Source organism: Phalaenopsis equestris, unplaced genomic scaffold (genome assembly GCF_001263595.1).
Source record: "Phalaenopsis equestris unplaced genomic scaffold, ASM126359v1 Scaffold000766, whole genome shotgun sequence".
NCBI lineage: Eukaryota > Viridiplantae > Streptophyta > Magnoliopsida > Asparagales > Orchidaceae > Phalaenopsis > Phalaenopsis equestris.
In genome coordinates this window covers 253653-279545 of record NW_018165206.1, presented here as the reverse complement: position 1 = coordinate 279545, position 25893 = coordinate 253653, and the positions used below count along the sequence as shown (strand labels likewise).

Here is a 25893-nt window from a genome sequence, read left to right as displayed (position 1 = left end):
TCCAAATTTTTCTCTTCTTCAAATTGAATATTTGAGATGAATCCAAAAGGATAATTAGACCTGTGGTCGGAGAAATTACTAACTTGATTGTTTGAGTTTTCTAGGGTATTTTGTTGGATACTAACCCACTAATTGTTTACTACATATTAGTTGTTATTCCAATTAAAATTAAGGTGATTTTTCTAAAAGGATTGTAGGTGTTATAATAAAAATTATTCGGTGTGTTATCGATTACATTCCAGGACTCCACAGGCACAACTCGGATCATCAAATTATCCACAAGAATTTTTATCATTCATTAGTTATTTTGGTGTAAAATTTAAATCTAAGTTATCCATCTTCTTAGATATAGCAGCTATCTGTGTTGTTAAGATTGTTGTATTCATTATCATCATCATTAAAAGTCATCTCTTTATCTTCAATCTCAAATCTTTTAACATTCTTAAGCATTATCCATTCATCATCAGACATAATATCATCAACAGCAAACTGATTTATTTTATCACGGTCATTTCTATGTTGTAGCTTCAAGTGTCAATCTTTCAATTTTTTTATTGAGCATAACATGAACTAACTTGTTCATTGGACCTATAATCAAACGATTTATTATGTTTGTATGCAGTTAATTGAATATGCTCCAATTACGCTCGCATATGAAAGCTCAACAAGACAAAGAACTTATATAGCAAATGTTTTGAGTTTATGCACATCAACTCTAAATTGTGCCCACCAATATTCTAGAATTAAATTAAATAAAAATAGATTAACTTATTATGATTTGACATCTCTCCTAATATCGTTTTAGGTTTGTGGAATTTTTTTTATTTTTTTCACCAAAAATGTGGAAACAAGATAAATGAAACATGAAGCATAATACATGATTCTTTATGGCTTTTTCCAACATGGAAAATAACACAAAACACAGAAAAAAATACAACACAACAACTTTATGTCAAAATCCTAACGATTCAACTAAAATGTTCATAAAATTGAAATTTCAATATTATTCCCCGGGAACGATGCAATAAACTTGATACAGCTAAAAAGCCGTGAAGCATAGGCAATATACACAAATATATGTGTTGTTCAAATAGTATATGAAATTAAGTCTGTGTATCAATTCCACAAGAAATGAGTGAACTCCCAAAAGTCCACAAAAGTTCTAATCTATTGTTTTTGAGTCTAGCTTGAAGGTTCGAAATTTAGGGATTTTAATATTTCAAATCCTAATATTTTGAATCCTATTTTTTGTAAAATATCAAACATATAACTAATTTTGAGTTAAAATAATGAAATTGACAATCAAGGACAATAGTTTTCCTTAGCACCTCCTGGTAGTCATAAGAAAATTAAGGTTTCATATTACAGTTAGTCCCCTAACTATACAAAAATCCCATTTTTTGCAAATTTTCCTAATGATCGCACCATCCTAAGAGTAATATTTTATTCTTTTATAGTAGTACATGTTAACCTAATTGTTTCACCAGCCTATTCCCGTAATACTAGATCATGATTTATTTTAATTTCCTAAGTTATTAATTTAGGAATAAATTAAATTCAAAATGTTAAAATATTAACTAATAATCAAATTACACACAAGCATATAATTAAGATTTCACCAACTTGCATAAAATCAAATTTAAAGGGGAAAAAGGTTTTATGTCCTACTCGTTACAGATGAAAACAAAATAAATTCCATTGTAAAATTGAAGTTTAAGAAAGAACAATCCCACTGATGTTCTCCACTGATTCTTATGAAATTACAACAAAATTATTGAGTTTTACACCATTTTAGGTACATAAAAGGATACACACTCATGCTTACACTTGTTCTCACTAAGGAGAACACTCACTCATGCTCATAACACTCCTTTCAATTCCTCCCTTGAAATGTTCTGACTACTCCCAAGTATTCTCCTTTTCCATGTCGCCGATCTTCAATCCCCTCTACTCTCTCTTACAGCTTTGTATCTTCCAATTTATGCATTTGAGTCGAAACAACATAAAAGAAACATCTCAAAACGGTAGCCCCTCATAAGCATTTGGTCTCTAGCGCTTGGGTGTTGATCTCTAGCGCCTAAGCGCGCCTGTGGCTCCATCCTTGGGCACCTGGGCACCCAGAATTGGCGTTAGAGCACCAGTTTCTCCGTCCGTTAGGACCTAAGCGCCCAAGATTGGGGTCCAGGTGTTGGGACAGGCAAAGGGCACCCGAGTCTGGTGAGGGGGCACTGAGTCAGCTCAATTCAACCAATTCTGAGTCGATTTCATCTCATTTGATCATCTCTACCTAATCACCTATTCACTGCATATAAAACCACAAGTACCGTGAAAAACATAAAAATACATAATAAAGATAAAAATATCATAAAAATAACACGTATTTTTAATACACATCACCGTGCCATTGTCACACGTGAGGCAAGCACACATGAGGCAAGAGTGTATTCATCCTCCTAAAATCACTTGAAGATTTTCTTTAGAGCATTCAACTTCATGGCCAAGGACAAAAAAAAAGAATATGTTGAGAACTGAAGAGATCTAAAGAGAAGATCAAGATCCATAGAAAGAGAAAAAAGCATAAAAGAGTTCAAATGGAGGCCAAGACTACTTATGAGTGAAGGAAAGTTACAATTTCAAGAAATCTCAATTCAAGAATATTTTGAGAATTGTTTCGCTTTTAAAATGGCAATACTGTTATTAATATTACTCGAAGAGTTATCATCATTATTTATCTCTATGGTTGACTCAGCTAACTGCCTTATTTTAGCATGGTCCTCAGGGCAAAGAGCCATTTAAATAAAGATTTCAACTGGTCTTGACAAAGACATCTACTAATTCCCTCAATCTCTCGAGAGCCCTCTAAAAGAGAAAAATGTTCCTTGAAGAAAACTAGAAACTGTCTCTTCAAAATCTTGTTATTATAATCTAACCCAAGAAGTCTGTGATGAACCTGCAAAAGTTGCCTCTAGATCTACTATTTTCTTGTTCCTTTGTCCTTGACCTTCACCTAAAAGCATGCTCATGGTACAATGAATAAAGTTCTCAAAATTTGTCATCTACTTTCACAAAAACGATAGAACTATTATATGTTTAAGGACTATTTTCTAGTCACCCAGGTCAGCAGTCACTAGGACGATTTCCTCTATTGGCATTATCAAAGACGTTGGAGCCACCTCAAAATAACAAAATATATTATTAAAATTAAAAATTAACGTAAGCATAATAGCAACGACTTACTATATATACCAATGCAAGAAAATTTTCAGCACTGCAGAGAAAACTCAGCTGTGAAGACTTGCAAATAACAAAAAACAATAATGGAACATAAATGACTTAATTCTCCTCTTACTCGCCTCAGCAATCTAAAATTTGACTTTCTGCCCTTCTTTTCCAAACCCTCATCCTTTTTTCATCCTCGTCTCTCAAGAATACTCACCATTATAACATCTTTAATAATTCATTTTCATCTTCTGTGGTGCATATTTTTACGTCTATAGAGCTCAAACACTGTAGTAAGAAGACCATCCAAAGTGCAGGTAACCCTTTCACCGAGAAAAGAAGGATTATTTATAGGAGGATGATCATGCTAATATGGGCAAAGCTTCATAAAATGCCTAATAAATATAAATTTCAAAACTGATAGCATCTTAAATAATGCCACATATTTTTTTCGAGCATATATACATATTACACTACTAACTCATATTTTACCCAAAAAAAATAAGTTTACATATACCACACAATTCTTATGTATTTACATATGAAACACCTAAAGTGTGATACATTTATAATACCTTAGTGTCAAAAACCCATGCAAGAAAAAGAGCATTTCATTTTTAAATTTTAGTAATATTGATATTTTTTATGTGATATTAAAGATTTGAGTGTTATGTATGTAAATATGAAAGCTTAGGTTTTAGATGTGTAAATACAAAAGAATTGTGTGATATGTCTGTACATGACCAGAAAAAATAAGACAACAAACTTGGCATGGATATGTAAAATGTGCTCTCAAGGCAAGTACTAAGTAAAAATTTCATTTTTCATCAAGAAAGATAACTTTATTGCCATCATTCTCTTGTTCTTCTATCATTTGACTTCCAAAGATATGCGAAAATTGAAAAATTAAATGTATACTCAAATATTCTCGCGATGAACTCGATAGCTGAGTTTAAGACGGACTTGCCACTCGGGTTCAAACTGAACTCACAAACTCTATTCGAGACGGATTTGTCAGTCAAACTTAAGGAGAACTCATAAAGAACTCACCAGATTCATGATGACACAGTTGCACAAGCTTATAGCTAATTGGCGAGTTCTTTGGAGGAATCGGCCACTTCCTCCTAATCGGTCAATTATAGATTTGAGTTCCTACTCAAGTTATACATCTCTTATAATTTATACCGAGTAACCAATGGCCATCACTTTGTACCATTTATTATGCATTTATACCATTATCTAGCTCTTTCTATGGCTGTTAAACTTCAATCGAAAGTTATAAAAAAAGGCTCACAGGAAGAATCCAAGGTAATATAATCTAGCGTTAGATTGCTTCCACTGCCTGCTTCACAAGTCACAAATGTAGTCTTCAATCAATAGGTGGTTCGGATGATCAGTTGCCGTTTAAATTGAATTAAGGGAAGAGCTGATGTCCAGAACTTGAATTCCAACAAGAAGGCTGAACCACCAAAAAGGAAGTTAGAGATGAAGTGCAAAATTTATGAACTTAAATCTTCATAAGAACTAGACTAATTGAAGTGGAGAAACACTTGATTGCAGCAAGGATTTCAATGACTCAAAGGTTAAACACTCAAAGGTATTTTTCACCTATCCTTTCCTGTTCTTACAGCTTCCATGATCCTTCTAACATTATTCAGAAATTTTAAAACTTAAAGAGGAAGAATATACAATTCACAACCAATTTAAACGAGATATTAAAACAATTAATAGATAAACTGTAAATAATGGATAGGTGTGAAATAATTAGAGATACTCACTTTGCAACAAATCTATAAAATTGGATCATCAAGTCCATATCATTTTCATACACTGCCTGGACCTTTCCCAAGCAAGCAACCCCAAATCTAGGATCTGTATTAGTTTATGCACAGTTAAGGGTTATCAGCAACTATCAATGAAACATGCGAAGCAATCAATTCAAAATCCAGTTTAAACAAGCATTATATCCATACTGAACATAGCAAAAAAACATTAGCTTGTAATATGATACCTGAATCATTCGCTGGACCAGACAGTACTTTATATGATATAGAGGCTCAGAAGCAAGAACCAATACATGGAAATCATAGTGAGACATGATAACTTATCCATGTAACGAGCACAAGGATAAGTATATACCACAATGCTAAAATAAATCCCACTAAGATAGGCGAAGACATGACACTCTGGCTGGCGAGCCACAGCCTGCTGTAGCCTTTCTCGTCGCACCTAGAGGAGAGCTCTCCTCTTCAAGCTCTCAGCTTCCTTTGTGGAGCCCTCCTCTTTATCCTCACCAAATAAAGCCACAGCTCTCCTCCTTCGCACACCTCATGTAGCCAGGCCGCCAGCAAAGCCTGATTGAGAACTGAGCAGCCCCTTTCCCCTCTCTTCTTGGTTCGCTACAGTGTTGAAGCACCCCCTTTCCAAGCGTGCTACATGTAACTTTGTAGATCTAGCCTTATGGCTATTTCTCCAACTAGGGGTGGAGCTCCCAAAGATCTTTCATCCAGATCTACTCCAAATGGTGCCTTTGGTAAATTTTATTTTTACTTTCAATATTATTTTCATAAACTTCCAAAATATAAAAGAGCCCCTAAAATCTAGAAATAACAACATAATTTGGAGACCACATTTCAAACCAGTACTGACAATATATCACTATCTGAAGGAATCAGTAAAAATAAACTATCATCATAAATACCTAACAGCAGTTATCATCCTCCTGTAAACCAAGTCTCTTCTATCAGATATATCAATCTAAAGTTTTCCTTGTCTTGAAAGAAACTAATAATTGCAATAATAAGTTTGACTTAATGAACAATTTTAAATTATTATGTCAATATAGTTTAGGCACCAAACTTACTGTTGCAATTATTAGTCACAGTGGACAGATAGTCTAGGCACATACACCTATCCCACGTTAGTCTGAGTAAAAAAATCTAGTTTAGTCTACGCACCCTAGCTAGCTCTAAGGATTGAGACCTATAAAACAAACAAGCCTACCCCCCGAAGCTAGAGGGAATAGCCTAGAAGAATGTAACCCATGGTTACGGACGAATGTATTTCAGACTACTTCGAGACTAAAAATCCTCTAAGCTACGACATTTAAGATAGATTCCTGGTTATGAGGTTGATCATAGTGGATGGATATCAATGTGCCTGGGACGACGGAAAGACATGGACATCGATCGGGTACATTATTCCCAAGGTCTAGGTTAGTCCACCTATCAGGATTTCTCATAGAATCAAGGGTTTCATTTTCCACTAAGAAATCTTTCTTACTAATAGACCTAAAATATATAGCATTTATGTACACATTTTTATATCTATTTTTGATGATATTGTACTTTAATGGAAGGTGTTTGTGTTTTTTTCTTTCAGGTACAATTAAATGAATGAAAAATGGTGAAATGAGTGAAAAATGATCAAATTTGGAGTAAAAATAAAGAAGATGTGCAAATGAACTGTGGCGCCTAAGCGCCCAGGACTGAAGCTTAAGTAAATTAATGGTAAGAATCACATAAGATTGTATGGATGAGAATGTAATTCACATGATTGAGTGCAAATAGATAGAGAAATAAATTTTGAAGAGTGTAAGCTATAGGACTTTAGAGTGACAGGCTAAAACCACTAATTTGATTTATTGTTTTAGGTCTTAATACGAGATGTTAGCCCCCGGGCGAAGGGAGAAGAGGAAACTCTTAAGTGAGAGCTAATATCTTTCCTACCTAGTCCGTCTTTAAGACTATTCAAACTATAGATTAGTCAATATTCTTTATAACATCTCTAATAAGTAGAAAAAATAATATTGCTCCTATTTAGCACAACACAATTTGAATACTTTCACAACCGAATTTTTATATTTGTTACTGATTAATGACAAAGAAAAAAATATTTTATTTATATTGTCTTCATCTTACAAAAATCTAATTAAATTTAGTTGGTTGTTTACTTTATTTTCAATTATAAAAAATTACAAAAAAGAATCGAACTTCCATTCCTATTATAGCATCTATAGTTTGAGTAAGAATATTTTTCAAAATAGAATTAGTTATCTAATTTCTTCTTAAAAATTTTTAGTTCTCTCTGTGAGTTCGATATTTGGAGCTTAATCAAAAATTTCTATATCACTTGATAACGATACATATACTTGCGTAGTATATCAATAATTAAATATAATAGCTGCACTCTTATTTGCTTCGGAGTCCAATGTTGTAAAGAAATAAATATAAGTAAAGAAAATTGAGAATATAACTACACATACTTCGTAGTATTGTCATAAAAGTAGGGATCAAGTTTTTGACGTCGTTGTCGGGGAGTAAAAAATTTTTTGAAGGAATTTTTAGGAAAGTAAATTTTTATTGTAGAAAGTCTTATTTAAACTTTTAGATTTATTACAGAGATATTTTAGTTTTGATTTTACATAAGTTCTTGTTCGTGTGATTTTATTTTATATCGTTTTATAGTAATGTATGTGTAGTTCAAGTTCTAAATGACCAGTGCCCTGCGATTCTGAATAAGAAAGAATAATAAAAAAAAATTAAAAAATCAAAAATAGTTTGAGTAAAAATATTTTTCAAAGTATAATTTGATATTTAATTTTTTCTTAAAAATTTGTAGTTCTCCCTGTGGGTTTGATATTTGAGTTTAATCAAAAAGTTTTATATCACTTGATAATGATATTTATACTTACGTAGTATCCCAATATTTAAATATAATTGTTGCACTCTTATTTGCTTCGGAGTAAGTTTTTGGCACCGTTGTAAAGAAAGAATATAAGTAAAGAAAATTAAGAATATAATCACAGACTTCGTAGTACCGTCATAAAAGTCATGATCAAGTTTTTTGCGCCATTGTCGGGGAGTAAGAAATTTTTTTAAGGAATTTTTGGGAAAATAATTTTCTATTTTTAGAAAGTTTTATTTAAACATTTAGATTTATTACAAGATCATTGTAGCGTTGTTTTTATATAAGTTTTTGTTCGTGTGATTTTAATTTATATTGTTTTGTAGTAATGTATGCGTAGTTCAAATTCTAAAGAAACAGTGTCCTACGATTCTGAATTAGAAAGAAATATCAAAAAAATATAAATAAATATAAAAAAAATAAAAAATTTCAAGAAACGACAAATCAAAATAATCAAAATACTGAAATTAATCAAGAATTTAGATCTTTAAGAGATTATGCAAACCTTATAGTTAATAAATTTCATTATAGTATTCAAAACATCTTGTAGTGGCTAATTCATTTGAATTTAAACCTGCAATTATTCAAATAATATCAAATAATTAGTTTGGGGAAACACCAACTGAAGATCCAAATTTACATCTTGTCAATTTTCTAAAATTGTGTGTTATATTTAAATATGATGGTGTTTCGGATGATGCTATTAAACTTAGACATTTTCCATTCTCACTAAGGGATAATGCTAAAATATGGATAAATTCGTTAGCATCTGGATCTATTAGAACTTTGGATGATTTAGCGCAGAAATTTCTTGTTAAATATTTTTCACCATAAAAATCTGCAAAGTTTAAAAATGATATTACATCTTTTTGTCTATTTGAAAGGAAATCTATTTATGAAGCATGAAAACAATTTAAAGAACTACTGAGAAAGTGTCGACACCATGTTATACTAGATTGGTTAAAAATTTAAACATTTTACAATAGATTAGCTGGATCTCTTAGATCTTTTATGGATGTCGCTGGTAGTGGTTCATTGATGTCAAAAACATTTCATGACACTTATACTTCAATTGAAGAGATGACTACTAATAATTTTCTGAATGGGTAAATCTTAAGAAAATAGCTAATATTCATGAAGCTGATACTTTTGCAATGTTAACAGATCAAGTTGCTACAATTTGGAATTAATTTTTTCAACCAATTTTAATAATTGAAGAGAATTCATTAGGCTAAATGATAGCTTCTCAAACATCATTAGAAACTTTGAATGTCACTAAATTCGTTAGCATCTGGATCTATTAGAACTTTGGATGATTTAGCGCAGAAATTTCTTATTAAATATTTTTCACCATAAAAAAACTGCAAAGCTTAGAAATGATATTACATCTTTTTTGTCAATTTGAAGGGGAATCTGTTTATGAAGCGTGAGAATGATTTAAAAAACTACTGAGAATGTCCACACCAGTCCGTACCAGATTGGTTAATAATTAAAACTTTTTATAATGGATTAGCTGGATCTCTTAGATCTATTATTGATGTCGCTGCTGGTGGTTCATTGCTGTCAAAACCATTTTATGACGCTTATGTTTTAATTGAAGGGATGTCTATTAATAATTTTCAATGGTTTTCTGAATGGGTAAATCTTAAGAAAATAGCTAATATTCATGAAGCTGATACTTTTGCAATGTTAACAGATCAAGTTGCTACAATTTGGAATTAATTTTTTCAACCAATTTTAATAATTGAAGAGAATTCATTAGGCTAAATGATAGCTTCTCAAACATCATTAGAAACTTTGAATGTCATAAATAATAAGTTAAATAACCTATATTCAAACTATTATAACTCAGGTTGGAATAACCATCCTAAATTTAACTAGAATAACAATACTTCGGGTTGTAATAATCAGCAATGGGGGAACAACCAAAAACTCATTGGGTAACTGGAACAACCAAGGTAAGAATAATTATAGACCTACTTATACTTCAGATTTTAAAAGTAGCCCATAATTTAAGGAGAAAAAAGTTGTATATAGAAGAAGTGTTACAAATGAGAAATCAATTATAAAGTCAAGAAATTACAATTCAAAATATTGATAATCAACTTGGACAAATAGTCAATTCATTAAATAATATATCTCAAAGAACACTTCCTAGTAATACAGAAGTAAATCCAAAAAACAAGAATAAAGAACAAATAAAAGTCATTCAACTTAGAAGTGGAAGAGAGTTTAAAAAGAGATTGAAGTAAAGAGAGAAGAAATTGAAGAGCCTAAAGAGAACGCTCTGAAAGCTTTAGAGAGACTTATTTCTCCACTAAAAATTAACTTGGAAAAACTACTACCTACATTTTCTCAGAGACTTCATCAACAAAAGTTGGATAAATAATTTTTAAAATTTCTGAAAATCTTTAAAAAACTTGCGATTAATATTTCATTTGTTGAAGCTTTAAAACAAATGTCAAGCTATGTGAAGTTTATAAAAAATATTCTTAACAGGAAAAGGAAGTTCAAACATAACAAGACTGTTGCACATAGTGGGGAGTACGGTGTTATAATTCAAAAAAAAACTTTCTGAAAAGTTTAAAGATCCTGGTAGCGTCACAATTCCATGTGCAATAGGAGGCAGATTCGGAGACAGATTTTATGAGAAAGTTTTATATGATTTAGGTGCAAGCATTAAAATTATGTCATTATCAATATTTAAAAGACTGGGATTAGGAGAAATATCCCCTACTATTGTAATTTTGCAGTTAACAGATTGTTCAATAGCATATACTAAAAGAGTTATAGAAGATATTTTAGTGAAAGTGAAACGATTTATCTTTATTGTTAATTTCATTATGCTAAATATGAAGAAAGATAAGGAGATATCTATCATTTTAGGGAGATATTTCTTAGCTACAGGAAGAGCAATGATAGATGTGCAGAAATAGAAATTAACCATGCGCGTCAATGATCATAGTTACTTTTAATATTTCAAAATCAAAGAAGTATCTTACAAAAGATAAAGATGATGAATGTTACAGAAAGAATATACTAATATATCTAAGTGAATATCATTTCAAAACAACTTATGAAGAGAAATCTGAAATGAAAGAGTTGAAACATGAGCCAGAAGAGGAATTAGAGCAATTTGAAGATTTTTATAAGAAATATTCAAATTATATTCGAGAAGTTTTAAAGTTTTGACACAACAGAAAAAGATAAATTTTTTTATCCATCGATTGAAAAACCTTATGAACTTGAGTTGAAGTTACTTCTTAAACATTTAAAATATTTTTTTAGGTGATTCCTCAACATTACTGGTTATAACTTCTTCAAATTTAACAATAGAAGAAGAAGAAAGTTTAATGAACTTCTTCAAATTTAACAATAGAAGAAGAAGAAAGTTTAATGAAAATTTTAAAAAATTATAAGAAAGTGTTATTATTAAAGGAACCAGTCCTTCAAATTTTTTGCAAAGAATTCATATGGAAGTGAACTGCTAAACAATGACTGATCCTCAAAGGAGATTGAATCTTGTTATGAAAAAAATTGTTAAGAAAGAAATTTTAAAGTGGTTAGATGCTGAAATTATCTACCCTATTTCAAATAGTGCATGAGTTAGTCTAATTCACTGTTCCTAAGAGAGGATGAGTGATTGTGACTATGAATGAACATGACGAGTTAATACCAACAAGGCAAGTTACAGGGTAGAGAATATGCATAAATTATAAAAAATTAAATCTCGTCACTAGGAAAAATCATTTTTCACTACCCTTTCTAGATCAAATGTTGGATAGACTAGCTGGGCATTTTTATTTTTTAGATTGATATATCGGTTATCACCAAATACAAATAGCTCCTCATATGGAAGAGAACTACTAACCAGGGCTGATCCTCAAAGAAGATTGAATCCTGTTATGAAAGAAATTGTTAAGAATGAAATTTTAAAGTTGTTAGATGTTGGAATTATCTACCATATTTCAGATAGTGCATGCAATAGTCCATTCACTGTGTTCCTAAGAAAGGATGAGTGACTATGACTATGAATGCACATAACGGGTTAATACCAACAAGAAAAGTCACAGGGTGAAGAATATGCATAGATTATAGAAAATTAAATCTCGCCACTAGGAAAGATCATTTTTCACTACCCTTGCTAGATCAAATGTTGGATAGACTAGCTCGACATAATTATTTTTGTTTTCTGGATGGATATATTGGTTATCATCAAACACAAATAACTTTTGAGGATAAAGAAAAAACAACTTTTACTGGTCCTTATGTTACATTTATTTTTAGAAGAATGCATTTGGTTTATGTAATGTCCCTGCTATATTTCAAGGATATATGATGGTTATTTTTTGTGATTTAATTAAAAAAGATATTAAAGTTTTTATGGATGATTTTCAGTGTTTGAAACTTCATTTGAATTATGTTTAGAACATTTATCAAGAGTTCTTAAGCGTCGTGAAGAAACAAATTTAGTCCTTAATTGAGAAAAATGTCAATTTATGGTAGCAGGAGGAATTATTTTAAGACATCATATATAATAAAATTGTATGGAAGTAGATCCTGCAAAAATTCAAGTATATAAAAAAATTGTATGGAAGTAGATCCTGCAAAAATTCAAGTGATCACTAATTTATCTCAATCAACAAATGTGAAGAAAATTAAGAGTTTTTTAGGTCGTGCTAGAGGCGATATATTAAAGACTTTCAAAAAATTGCTAAGTCTCTATGTTATTTACTCGAAAAAGATGAAATTTTTAATTTTGATAAGCAGTGCCTAAAATTTGTTGAGTTATTAAAAGAAAAATTAGTCACTGCACCAATTATTGTTTCAACAGATTGAGAAAAATCTTTTGAATTAATGTGTGATGCAAGTAACTATGTTATTTGAGCTTGTTTTAAAACAAGAGCATGATAAGATTTTCAAAGTAATTTACTATGCTAATAGAACTCTTAATGAAGCTAAAATTAGTTAACCACAATTGAGAAAGAGTTATTAACAATAGTATATGTTTTTGATAAATTTTGATCATACTTAATTGAAACAAAATGTGTTGTGCATATAGATCATTCTGCTATTAAATATTTAATGAAAAAGAATGATGCAAAACCAAGACTGATAAGATGGATTTTTCTTATGCAAGAATTTGACTTTGAAATAGTAGATAGGAAGGGAGCTGATAATCAAATTACTGATCACCTGTTCAGGCTTGAATTAGCTAAATCACTCTATTTTGAAAAAAAAATTAATGAATAGTTTTCAGATGAAGAATTGTTCATTATTAATGAGTGGTGTATTCCATGATATGCCGACATTATGACATTAAGAAATTAATGAACAATTTTCAGATAAAGAATTGTTCATTATAATGAGTGGTAAAAAATTAATGAACAGTTTTCAGATAAAGAATTGTTCATTATAATGAGTGGTGTATTCCATGATATGCCGACATTATGAACTTTATTATTAGTGATATTATACCATATGGTCTGACATACCAACAGAAGAAAAAAAATTTATATTAAGCTAAGACTTATTTTTGTGGTGATCTATTTTATATAAATAAGGAAAAAATCTAATTATTCGAAGATGTGTGCTTTTAGAAGCAACTTATGAAATAATTCAAAATTGTCATAATTTTGATTTTGGAGATATTTTGGTGTTGATAAAATAGCTTACAAAATTTTACAATCTAGATTTTATTGACCTACAATCTTTAGAGATGTTAATGCTTATATCAAAACTTGTGATTGATATCAACGTGCAGACAATATTTCTAGAAGAAATGAGAAGTCCCTCAGGTATGTGTTGCAAGTTGAGATATTTGATGTTTGGAGATTAAATTTCATGAGAAAATTTATACCATCTTTCGAAAAAATATATATATTATTAGTAGTAAACTATGTATCCAAATGGATAGAAGCTGTTGCTTTAACTTGATGTGATGTTCAAAGTGTTGTAAAATTTTTAAGAATGAACATATTTTGTAGATTTGAGATGCCGATAGTGATCATAACTGACAGGAAAGTCATTTCAGAAATGCAATAATGAAAAAATTATTGGGAAAGTCATTTCAGAAATGCAATAAAGAAAAAATTATTAAAAAAATATCATATCAACCATCGAATTGCTACTGCTTATCATCCTCAGACAAATGTTTTGGCTTAATTATCAAATCATGAAATTAAAAAATTTGTGAATCCAACAAAAATGGATTGATCAACCAAATTTGATTAGATTTTGTGGGCTTATAGGACTGCATATAAAACTCATATAGAAATATTCTCATATAAGCTAATATTGGGAAAGCTTGTGAGAGTTCTAAGATTTATAAAGAAAAGATAAAGATGTGGCATGATCCGAGAATTCTTACAAAAAATTTTAAGCCAAGACAACAAGTTTTGCTATAAAATGTAAGCTTGAGATTAATTCTAGGAAGACTTAAGTCCAGGTGAATGATTCCATTTGTTGTGATAAAAGTTTATCCCTATAGAGCCGTAAATATCAAAGATCCTAAAACTGAGAAAATATTCAAAGTGAATAGCCACAGGCTGAAACCCTATTACTTAGGGAATCAACTTAAATTAAATGATCTTATGTTATTGGGTCAACCAGAAAAAAAACTAGTTACATCGGGCTGACGACGCTAAACCAAGCACTTTGTGGGAGGCAACACATAGTTATCAGTGTGTTTCTGTTTTAAATGTTATGTTATTGTATTTGATTAAGAAAAATGTGGAAATATTTTGAATATATAATGATTTAGTGATGATTCTAAGACGTTAATTGATGATTTAGACGTGTTAAAATGTATATTTGGACGTTAAACAGACCTGTGTTAAATTTAGCATCGACGCTTAAGCGCGGCAGTTAACAAAACGTGCTAAATTAAGTTTCTAGAAGAGTTTCTGGAAGAATTAAATGTGATTAAGTGGGTTTAAACGTGGTTTACTGGTTTGAGAACATGTGTAGTAGGTCTAGGCTTCATCCAAAGCCTCTAAATAGTATGGAATGAAGAGAATTCTCACTCCATTTCAAATTTTCATCCTAAAGTCTAAGTGAAGAGTGTGAGAAATTACAAAAATGTCTTCTTCGGAGATTGAAATGAAGAAGAAAGAAGAAGCCTTGAAGAAAAAGTTCGTTAGTTAAAGTGCGCAAGAGATACAACGGATTCCTAGTCGTTAGTATAGAAGAAATAGCGGAGAAGATCGCAAAGGTGGAGGCTGATGTGGCTTCAATCGAAGCGAAAATGAATGATACTAACGCAAATTTGGAGCATATCGAATGACAACTTAAGATGCAATTTAGCTATACAAATTTTATTGAAGAAACGGACAAGGCAGTGTACTTGAAAAACAAATGGATCGAAGAAGACTAAAATAGAGTTCTTCACCACTGTCCATTCTATCAGATCTATATTCCAAATGCCCCAAGAGAAACTAATGAAAGGTTTGATTATGTTCCACCGGAAGGAGAATGGAATTAAGTTCTAGAGTCTAGTTGTTTGTTTGATGTTAGTGTTTGTTTGTTTTAGGTGTCTTGATGTTAGTGTTAAGTTTGTTTTAGGTCTTTTTATGTTGAATTTGTTTAGCATTCAAAGTATGTGTTTAGCAGTTATCTCATCCAAGACTCTTTGGATTGAGAAATTATGTGTCAAAAGTGTTTGTATTTGTTTGTATAAAATTTTGTGTTATTTTGTGTTAAATCAAATTTGTGAAAATTAGTGAATTTTAAGAAAGAGGAGAATTTAAGGGGAAGAAAATAATTTTTAAGATTTATAAGACCATTTAGGCGTGGTTGACAGGCTAAATGTGCATTTCACTTATAAATCGAAAATATCAAGATTTGTGCATGGGCGCCTAAGCGCTAAAACCCAGCGCTTAAGTGCTGGTTACCCGAGAGGTAGGCGCTTAAGCACCAAACCAGTAGCGCTGAAGCGCCGGTTCACTTAAACCGGTTCGCGAATGGTTAAAGATGAAAATTTGAGCCAAAAAACGTCATTTCTACCCCGACCGTCACCTTCCTCAAGAGATTGCAATTTTGGGACCTATGGCTCATAAAGTGAAGATTTCTTGATGGAATTAAGTCAAATTTGCTAGATTTCATCTTCTCAAGGTGAGAGTTTCACTTCTATGTAAAAAATTTTATTTTCAACATATATTTTGAGTACATTTGGGATTTATTCGAAAATCACTATTCATGATGAAAATTTAAGAAAAATCTATGGAAAATACAAGGAAATGATAGTTGAAGCTTTTGGAAGTTATGTTTAGTGATTTAGACTTGAGATTATGATTAATTGTAAATTTTATGTGATTTTTAGAAATGACACCAAAAATGAAGAGCAAGGGGAAGTCCAACTTCGATTCCAGTAAATTTATTAGTTTGAAAGCTCAGGATAGATATACTTAAGCGATGCAATCAAGAAAATTGATTCCTGAGTGTTGTTTCAAAAATCTGGGTGGAGCAGTTGAGGATTTAATAGTTCGCCGACAGTGGTAACGATTTTGTTGTTTTTCTATTGTAGCTGTCATTTCTATTGTTTGGGAGTTCTATGTCAATCTCCTAGAAGCAGAAGAATATCAAGTTATGGTCAGAGAAAAATCAATAGTTTTTTTCTCCTGAGGTAATAAATTCATTTTACCAACTGCCCCCAAGTGCATTTTGTTTTTATTCAAATTATAATCTGATTGAGAAGTTATATGAGATTATATCTTCAATGATTGTGGGAAGAGGATTATGGAAAATAACAAATGAAATGAGAATAAATTTTTCTGCGTCAAAGCTTGATGCCACGACAAAAGCGTGACACTATTTTATTTCAACTTGTCTGTTCCTTACCAATCATCTCAGTGAAGTTATAAGAGAAAGAGTCACTCTGAACTATTGTATTCAGCAGTTTAAGTCAATCGATATTAGATCCTTGATCTATCGGACGATCGCTAGTTCTACTGCAGCTACAACTACTACAGGTTTGGGATTCACATTCTTAATATTTTCTTTATGTGAGCAGACTGGTGTTAGATTTGATAGTTTGGAGGAGAATCTACAGCCTCTAAAGCCTATCACAAGTGTCAATGTAAAATCTTATTCAGAACATTCTATATTTGACTGGAGAGGAGGATTTTCTAGAAATTCTGGTGCTTTTACTTCTCGTACTTCTACTTCACGATCATCTAAATCGCAAGGTCAGTCTATTAGTTCTGATTCGCAGACACATTTAATGCAAAGGATGATAGATAACATCAACTATACTGTGGATAATGTACTTAATTTGGAGAACTATGTAGATCATATTGATAATTATATGAAGAGACATTGTGACTATGAAGAAAAATTCTACTATCTTTGGAAAATCTTATTAGGGGTGACCATAGTGTGGTTTTTCCTTCATATCCATAATACCCTTCATATGAGCCTACTACTTTTTGGGATAGCGATGATGATGAGGGCAAGGATTGATTTGAGTAATTTAATTTTATAATTGGGAACTTTATGTGTTATAGTTGTATTGAACTGCTACTCTATATTGTGTTGTAATTGTTTAGACTGCTGCGATTTTCGTGTTGTTATTTATTGTGTTAGATACTGTTGTGATGCATTTGTGTTGTTGTGAGTAGTTATATTTTATTTTTGTGGTAGTAATTGTGTTAACAGTGTTGTTTAGTTTAGTTAATAGTGTAGAACTTGTTCCAGAGATATTAAAAAGGTTTAGAATATTACTAACTTTTACTTAAGAACTTCATGTTTAGATTTTCAATTTACTACCATATTTTTTTTTATGTTGAAGTTGTGAATTTATGTTAGTATATGCTTATTTGTTTTTATGTTATCCTCCACTGCATAGAAGTCTGATGAATCTCATATATGTTGAAGTTAAGTTAATATTTGATCAATTAATTTTTAATCCTGTTTTTAATTTTTGTACTTGTATATTTAGAGTATGAAAATTTCTGTAAGCACGTTATTTATAGTTTTCATTCTTGTCTATATATATGATGCTAAAATGTTCTATCTTACTAAAAATAATTAAGTTTGGCGGTGAAAAACAAATTTCCAAAACCTGAATTTTATTTGTTCTCAAATGAGCTACAAATAAATTTGATGTTGATTTGAAAAAAAATGATTATGTATACGAAGTTACGAAGTTATATTAGGGGTTATATTAGGGAAGTAAAATTTTGAATATAGAAATGAGTAAGAAAATTTAGTTAAAACCTATAGCAGTGAAGAAAAATTTAAAGTTAAAAATTTTTAGTGTAGAAATGATAAATATTGTGTAATTATCTTTAGTAGAAGAAGTATTTTTGAAAAATGTAGAAGGATTAGACTTTTATTTTCAATACTTAAATTCTTTTATTAAAAATAATATTCAAAACTATCATTATATTTTTAAGTAAAGAATATATATCAAACATTTGCTTCGAGAAAGGAAGAATGGAATTCAAAAGTATTAAAGGTATACTCAGATATAGTAAACCTTACCAGAAAAAAAAAGGAAAAAAAAAAAGAAAAGAAAAAAAGAAGAAAAAGAAGTTGAAATAGGGAGAGAAAGCTTGAGAATTAGTGTACAATCAAAAATTGATTTCATAAATGATCTTTTTAAAGTATAAGACTTGAGAAACTCTTAAGTTTAATGATATAATATATTAAGTATAATTATTCTCAATAAAAATTTTTAAGTGGAAAAGATAGAAGGACTAACCCTATATTTGGAGAATTTATAAGTATTTCTGAACAAATAGCTCATATTTTCAGAATTCTTTACATTAAAAGTTTTTAAACTCTAAATTGGTCTCATTTACTTTTTTTTTTTCTAAATCTCATTTACTAAAGTTTTTTTTCTAAATTGGACCACTATATTTATAGAGCAAAATTTTAGAATATTGTAAAGAAAAAAATATTCTAAAGAAACTCATTTAAATAATCTACTTATTTTGATTTTGAAAAATTGAAGTATATGAAAAATTGAAGTGTCACTTGAGGACAGATAACATTTTAAGTTTTGGAGACTTTGATACACCTAAAATATATAGCATTTATGTATACATTTTTATACTTACTTTTTATGATATTGCGCTTTAATGAAAGAAATTTGTGTTTTTTTTTTCTTTCAGGTACAACCAAATGGATGAAAAGCTGTGAAAGAGTGAAAAAAGATCAAATTTGGAGCAAAAATGAAGGTGTTCAAATGAACTGTGGCGCCTAAGCACCAAAGGCTGCATTTAAGCTCTCGGAAAACAGAGAAAACCGCGTCTAAACGTCGAAACCTTGCGCTTATGCGCCAGAGGTAATTATTTGAAAATTCAATGAATTTGGATAAATTTTTTAATGTGTTTGGAACAACTCTTGGTGAAAACGTGGTTTATGATTAATGGGCACGAAAATACATTCAAATGGCTATTGAAAGGAGGCAACTCTTAGATAATTCATTTAATGTCGACACATTTTTTAAAAGACACCAAAGCACCTTTTGGAAAATTATAAAAAGATAATTCATTTAATGTTGACACATTTTTTAAGAGACACCAAAGCACCTTTTGAAAAATTATAAAAGAAGATTTGGATTGAATGATCAAAGGAGACTCAATTAGCCACTGCCACCCCATGTCTTTGAGACTTCTTTCTATCACTCTCATAGATTAATTAGGATATTTTAGAGAGAAGAAAGGGAGGAGTTATAGTCTGTTAGTAGAAAATAATGTAAGAGAAAGAAAGAGAATATATTCAAAGGAACTTCCAGAGTTTAGTGGAGAGGAATTTGAGATAAGTTTTTTATCTTTATGACTACATTTCGTTTTAATTTAGACTTCTTGTGTGTTTATATGATTTCTATTTTTAAACTTAAGTGATGTGTTTTCTCCATGAATTCTGAGTAGTTTTCTTTATTTTTTTACTTAAAATGATAAGTGATTAAGTGTTGAATGGAAGTTGTGTGAAATATTGGTCTTTAATGTCGGAATAATTTGTAATGATTTTAATCCTTGTACTTCATTTACTTCTTGATTTAGCCAATTAAGATGTTAATATTTGTTGTGAGAACGTGTAAGATCCGGAATGGTATTGTCTCAGTTAACTAATGGTAAGAAACACATGATATTGTATGGATGAAAATGTAATTCATATGGTTGAGTGCAAATAAATAAGGAAATAAAATTTTAAAGATGTGGAGTTAAAGGACTTTAGAATGACAGACTAAAGCCCCCAATTCGATTTATTACTTTAGATCTTGATATGAGATGTTAGCCCCCAAGTGGAGGGAGAAGAGGAAATTTTAGAATGAGATCTAGTATCTTCTCGACCTAACCCGTCTTCAGAACTATTGAAACTATAAATTAGTCAATATTTTTTATAGCATCTCTAGTAAGGGTAAAGAATAATATTGTTCATATTTGACACAACATAATTTGAATACTTCCATAACATAATTCACATACTCGTTACTGATTCATGATAAGGAAAAAGATATTTTATTTATATTGCCTTCATATGACAAAAATCTAGTTAAATTTAGTTAATTGTTTACTTCATTTTTAATTATAAAAAATTACTAAAAAAATCGAACTTTCATTCCTATTATAACATCTATAATTTGAGTAAGAATATTTTTTAAAGTAAAATTTGTTATCTAATTTATTCTTAAAAATTTGTAGTTCTCCCCGTGGGTTCGATATTCGGGACTTAATCAAAAAGTTCTATATTATTTGATAATGATATGTTTGATAATGATATGATATGTATACTTGCGTAGTATCCCAATATTTAAATATAATAGTTGCACCCTTATTTTCTTCAGTCAAGTTTTCGGAACAGTTGTAAAGTAAGAAATATAAGTAAAGAAAATTGAGAATATAATCACACATACTTCGTACTGCTGTCATAAAAGCCGAGATCATTTACCCAACACTATTCCTAGTTTAGAATTTCTAATCAAGTGTTCCTAATTAATCTTTTGACCTAATCTGATCAATACAAGCTTTCTAAATCAGTTCCCATCAGGTATAGCTCTCTATTTAGGCCATTGTTTTGTAAGTCGCATTCACTTAAATTCCTCTTTTCTAAAGCTTAATCTTGAACAATTTGGATCATCGTATTAATCAAGAGTTTTCTTTAGGTTCTATGATCTCAGAGATGTAATTAACTATAAAGGTTTACCTGTGAAATAAAAAACCTGGTTCCGAAGACCCATAAAGATTTCCTCATCTGGATGATTAGGTTAATTCTGAGGTAATATTACTACATTCGGGGTAATATATTACTCTTTGAATGTCGTATTCAAATATTCAAATAGAACACTTCTGAGGTCTATGGTGGCCAAATAAAAAAGCCCACCAAGATTGTCAAATGTTTTAGATGCCAGGTAAACCTCTTAAGTGCTAAAAACAACTATTTCATTTAATAAAACGGTGTCAATTATCAGGAATAGTTACAAAGAATATTAGTAATAATTACAATTTTAAATTGTATTTGTCAAATAATTGAATTTCAAGTTGTGTTGCATAAGGGTTTAAAATTTTGCTAAAAATATTATTTTTAACAAAAGCCCCAAAGAAATTTTATAAAGAAAAATAGCTAACTATTACTTTTTTTCCTTTTAAACACGCAATAGGATAATTTAACCTTTCCTAGCTCTCTTACTCATCTCTTGAATCTCGAGGCGTTCCTCGAACCAATCATATCCTTTATTGAGAAAGGTAACCCAAGAAAGACTCCACATTTGAGAGCCGTATATGAGAATTTCATCTCATACGACTTGAGACAAAACCCACAAATACTAGTTTCAATAGATATTGAATATATAGAGTTTCAAACTTCTTGTAGCCTAGCCACTTGACTCGCTTTGACCCAAAAAAATGAAGTTAAAAAATCTGGAATCTCTTCTTCGTGATGATAATGCCAAAAAATAAAATCTCAAATCGACTCATTCATTTTAATTTATGTTAATCATGACAGGCTTCTTGAATCTTCTCTTCCCTATCTTTTTTTTTAAGGAATTCTCTTTTCATCCCTCTATCAATTCCTCCCTCTATATAGACTCATCCTCTTCACCCTCCAGAATGCCTACTAAAAAATTGAAGCCCATGCACAAACATTTGATAAAACTTTTTTATATTTTAAATAGTCATTCCTCAAACTCTTTATGCTCTTTCCACATCAACTCATTGAAATTGTCATCAAAGGATAATCACACTTCCACGGTTAATGTGACAACACATCACAAAATCAAGGAATGACATTGGCTGAGGGAATGCCTTAGAAATGGTTCTCATCGAATAGGCATGTTAGATGCTGACCTTATCTTGCAACTAAAGTGCCTAGGAAAGAATCCAACTATCCTTTAACAACAATTCTTTATGGCACTTTCATAGTTGTATTTTTCAAGCAATTGTCCACTTTTTCAACCCTTTTTTTTTTATGGTAAAGCTTCTTTTTCTATCATTCACCCATACATATGGTAGAACTTAGTCAAATCATGTAGATTCTAGTCACTTTAATTTTTGGATTTACAGTTCTCTTCACTTGTGAGCATGCACTCTCAAAAAGAACATTTGAAATGCTGCATTATAGGCCAAGTTTATGCTACTTAATGATACACTTAGAATGGGTATTTCAAAATGTTCATGCTCATTTTATTCACTTGGGCACATGTACTTCCTCTATTAATAACCAGTATCAAAGTTTGGAGCTTAAATTTACTCGATTTTAGTGCATATTATAGCATGTTTGTTGTACATGTTGGTTGATGGCTACTAAGAGGTATATCACTTATTTTGCAGCAAAGAGAAAGAAATGGAAATAAGATTTGAAAAGTTAGACAAATTAAACATTTGTAAGGATCGTGAAAAAGACCATGCTGGCAAGAAAAAATTCAATCCAATAAATCATTTATCATAATTAAGTGATTAGTTATTCAAATAATAATCGGATGGGTTTACTAATATTATGAAATCTTTCGAGTACAAAAAAAAAATACTTTGGAGCTTTTTTTTCTTGAGAATAGTTTTGATTATTGAAAAGTTAGAACCAAGAGAACCTTGAATAAAAATTCCCCAATTTCTGAGAAACACTTTCCAAACTTTCTTCCCTATAATGGGTGCAACAAGATTAATCCTGACAAAAGAGATCACCACTATCATCATAGCTCTTAAAGTGCAAGATAAAATTATCAGCACCAGCTCGAAGTCACAAATGACATCAACCACCCTTTTTATAATGATGAATGTAAACAAAAAAAATCTTAATCATAAGAAGCTATAGCACAAAATGAGTCTCCAATCCAAGGGTTCTCTCACAAAATAAATAAGATATACACGTACACACACATACATACAAGAACTTATTAGTTGCTCTATATGCAGAGAGTAGCCATCCATTCATTCCAGGCACTAGTTGGCCAAAAGTGATAAGTTCAAGTCTAGCCAAAAGTCACAAAAACTAGTGTCATATCCCACGCATCATATGACCATATTTAAAGTCCAAATCCATCAAGAATGTGAAAAGCTCCCTATGAACCACATGAACAGCGTAAAATTTGCTCCTGAACCATAATGATCAAGCAAAATGTCAAGCACATTTATTCCCTAATAGCTATTTCTATGAGTATCATATGCCATACTCCATATGATAGAAATCCCCTTATTAATCAAGGAGAGATTCAAAATCGGCCCCTACAACAAGCTTTCCCCATGGTCAGACCTCCTTGGAAGATGAAGCCTATGGAAATTGATAACAATTTCTTGAATAAACAAAAGTCCAAGACAATTTAAGATGATAAAACTATGAGATGTTGATTATATTTGTCAATATTACCTGACATAGACTCTAACTCCAATAACGACATATCTTTCTATATGAAGGTTTTTACTTTAAAATTCTATCTGAAAACTTTTTTAATGACCATGAGTGATAAGAACTCTAAAAATCTATATGATTTTTTTTTTAATTTTAGGCAACACATTAAGTGGTTAGCATATAACACAGCATAATGGTTATCTTGCCTTCATTTTTTTCAAAATTTATTCTTTTCAAGTTAGAAATTTCTTACTCTTTTAAGCTTTACAAATTCTTTTTTCCTTTTTCACAAATATGAAACTCTATGAAACATAGTATTCTCTTAATTCTAAAATAAGCCAAACAATTATTATTGCCTATGATCCTCAACTACCTTTTCGGGAAGGATATCAACATAATTACAAGCTAAAAGCATAAATAACTAAACCAATTGTCATGCTTTACATACTTCAACAAAATTGTGATTCCCAGTGTAAAGCACCAACAGCCTGTTAGCATTTATAAATAAAAAATAGATTTTTCTAAATGGGCGAACAACAAATGAATCACTTTAAAACACCTGCCCGAGTAGTAACTAGTTTAACACTTAGTAGAGTTGACTATGCAAGGAGAACTCTAGATTGTTATTTCTTGAAATGGTTAACAAAGAATTTCCATGAAACAATTTCATGTTAGAAATTGCAACGTAATCGAGCATCAGTTAACCTGGTATTTCATCACTTGGAGATATTGCAAACATTTCCAACATCATGTGATTTAACCCCATAAAAAAATTCCAGTTCAAAGACAAAGGACAATAACATAAATATCAAATAAAAAACAAAGGATAATAACTCCTGCATGTTCCTCAAAAGACCGGTGATGTCATTTCATACAAAACTTAGAAAATGTATAAAAATGACAGAAAATAGTCAACAAGTTTACCAATTCCCATTTCCAAAAAGACTTCCTCTTGGATCGTTGTGGTTATAGCTACCGCCTCCTGTACAAGATGTTCATAATAATGTGTGAATAATTCGTAGGCCGATAAAAAAAAGTAGTATTAAGCAAATGCACAAAGGTAATGTATGGTTGCACCAGATACCATAATGTATAAAAATGGACGATTCATTGCTTTGAGGGCATTTCATGTTTGCTTGTAAAATGCATTTATGAACGCAAAAGTATGCATGAACTGACTAAATATTATCTCATATCATGCAAGAGTACCGTTTCGACCATTAGGCATCTAAATATAAAATTTAGGATACAAAGTATCAAAGTAATTCATTCCTTAGTTGTGTTAAGCTCATGACAATTTCTAAGTTTTATCTATTAACAACTCCAAGATGAAAACAGAATTATTACTTGATGAAAAGGCAGTAATAAAATCACAAGGGCCAAGATAGGGGCCCATGTTTTGATCTAATTAGAAAAAAACTTTTCACTCAAACAGAGTATAGAAAGATTGAGATAAAGGGTGGGACTGTGTGGTTTGCAGCAAAAGAAATGCATTTTAAATTAAACACCACAAAAAAAATGCGTCTAAATTGATTGCAATTATGTTGCAGTTTGCAATAGATCAGTTAAGGAATGGAAGTATGAAGTAAAGAAAACTTGATTCACTAGTTTTCTTCAAAACAAACACGGAAATGTCATTCTGTGTGCAAAAAGTTTATATCAACTTCTAAAAAGCAAACAACCCCAATGAGAATAGCGGAGGAATGGCGAAAAGAGAGTTGAAGAGAAAAGAAAGAAGGGAGGAGGCTCTTTTTAAAACTAGGGTTTTTTTGACAATTCGAGGAACAATTCCAAAAGGAAAACTACATGAAAACCACATGCAGAGTACCTGCTTATCTCTAACAGCATCCACAATTCTCTTTTTGACCTCTGAAATAAAATGATAAGATGAACGAATGGAGCATAGACAATCGTAAGTTAAAGCTTCAAAAGGTGGTCATCGAGTTTTAATGGTTACCGGGTTGGGAGACAAGGAAGGAGAAGCGAGAGAATAGGTGAAGAAGCTGCTCCCTTGAGATCATCGCCGAGCTTTCCTTTGGGGCAGCAGAAGAGGCCGACATGCCTCCGATAACAGCAGAAGAGGTCGATGAGGCCATTGAGTATTTATTTTATTTATAGATGAAATTTATTTTATTTATTTAGATATTTGTATACTAATAAGTATAAATATATATATATATATATATATATATATATATA

At 30.8% G+C, this 25893-nt stretch overlaps 1 protein-coding gene across 2 annotated transcripts in view; it reads right to left on the bottom strand.

The window, feature by feature from the left end:
• LOC110031094 overlaps positions 1-25788 on the bottom strand; it is a 33761-nt gene extending 7973 nt beyond the window's left edge. For both annotated transcript variants that reach the window (XM_020734138.1, XM_020734139.1), the window contains exons 1-4: positions 25652-25788; positions 25523-25563; positions 24619-24676; positions 4998-5091 (exon numbers count right to left, since the gene is read on the bottom strand). In XM_020734138.1, the coding sequence (XP_020589797.1) occupies positions 4998-5091; positions 24619-24676; positions 25523-25563; positions 25652-25754 (296 nt within the window). In that variant the 5' untranslated portion in view covers positions 25755-25788. The remainder of the gene's footprint in view (positions 1-4997; positions 5092-24618; positions 24677-25522; positions 25564-25651) is intronic.
• Between the last annotated feature and the right edge of the window lie 105 nt (positions 25789-25893).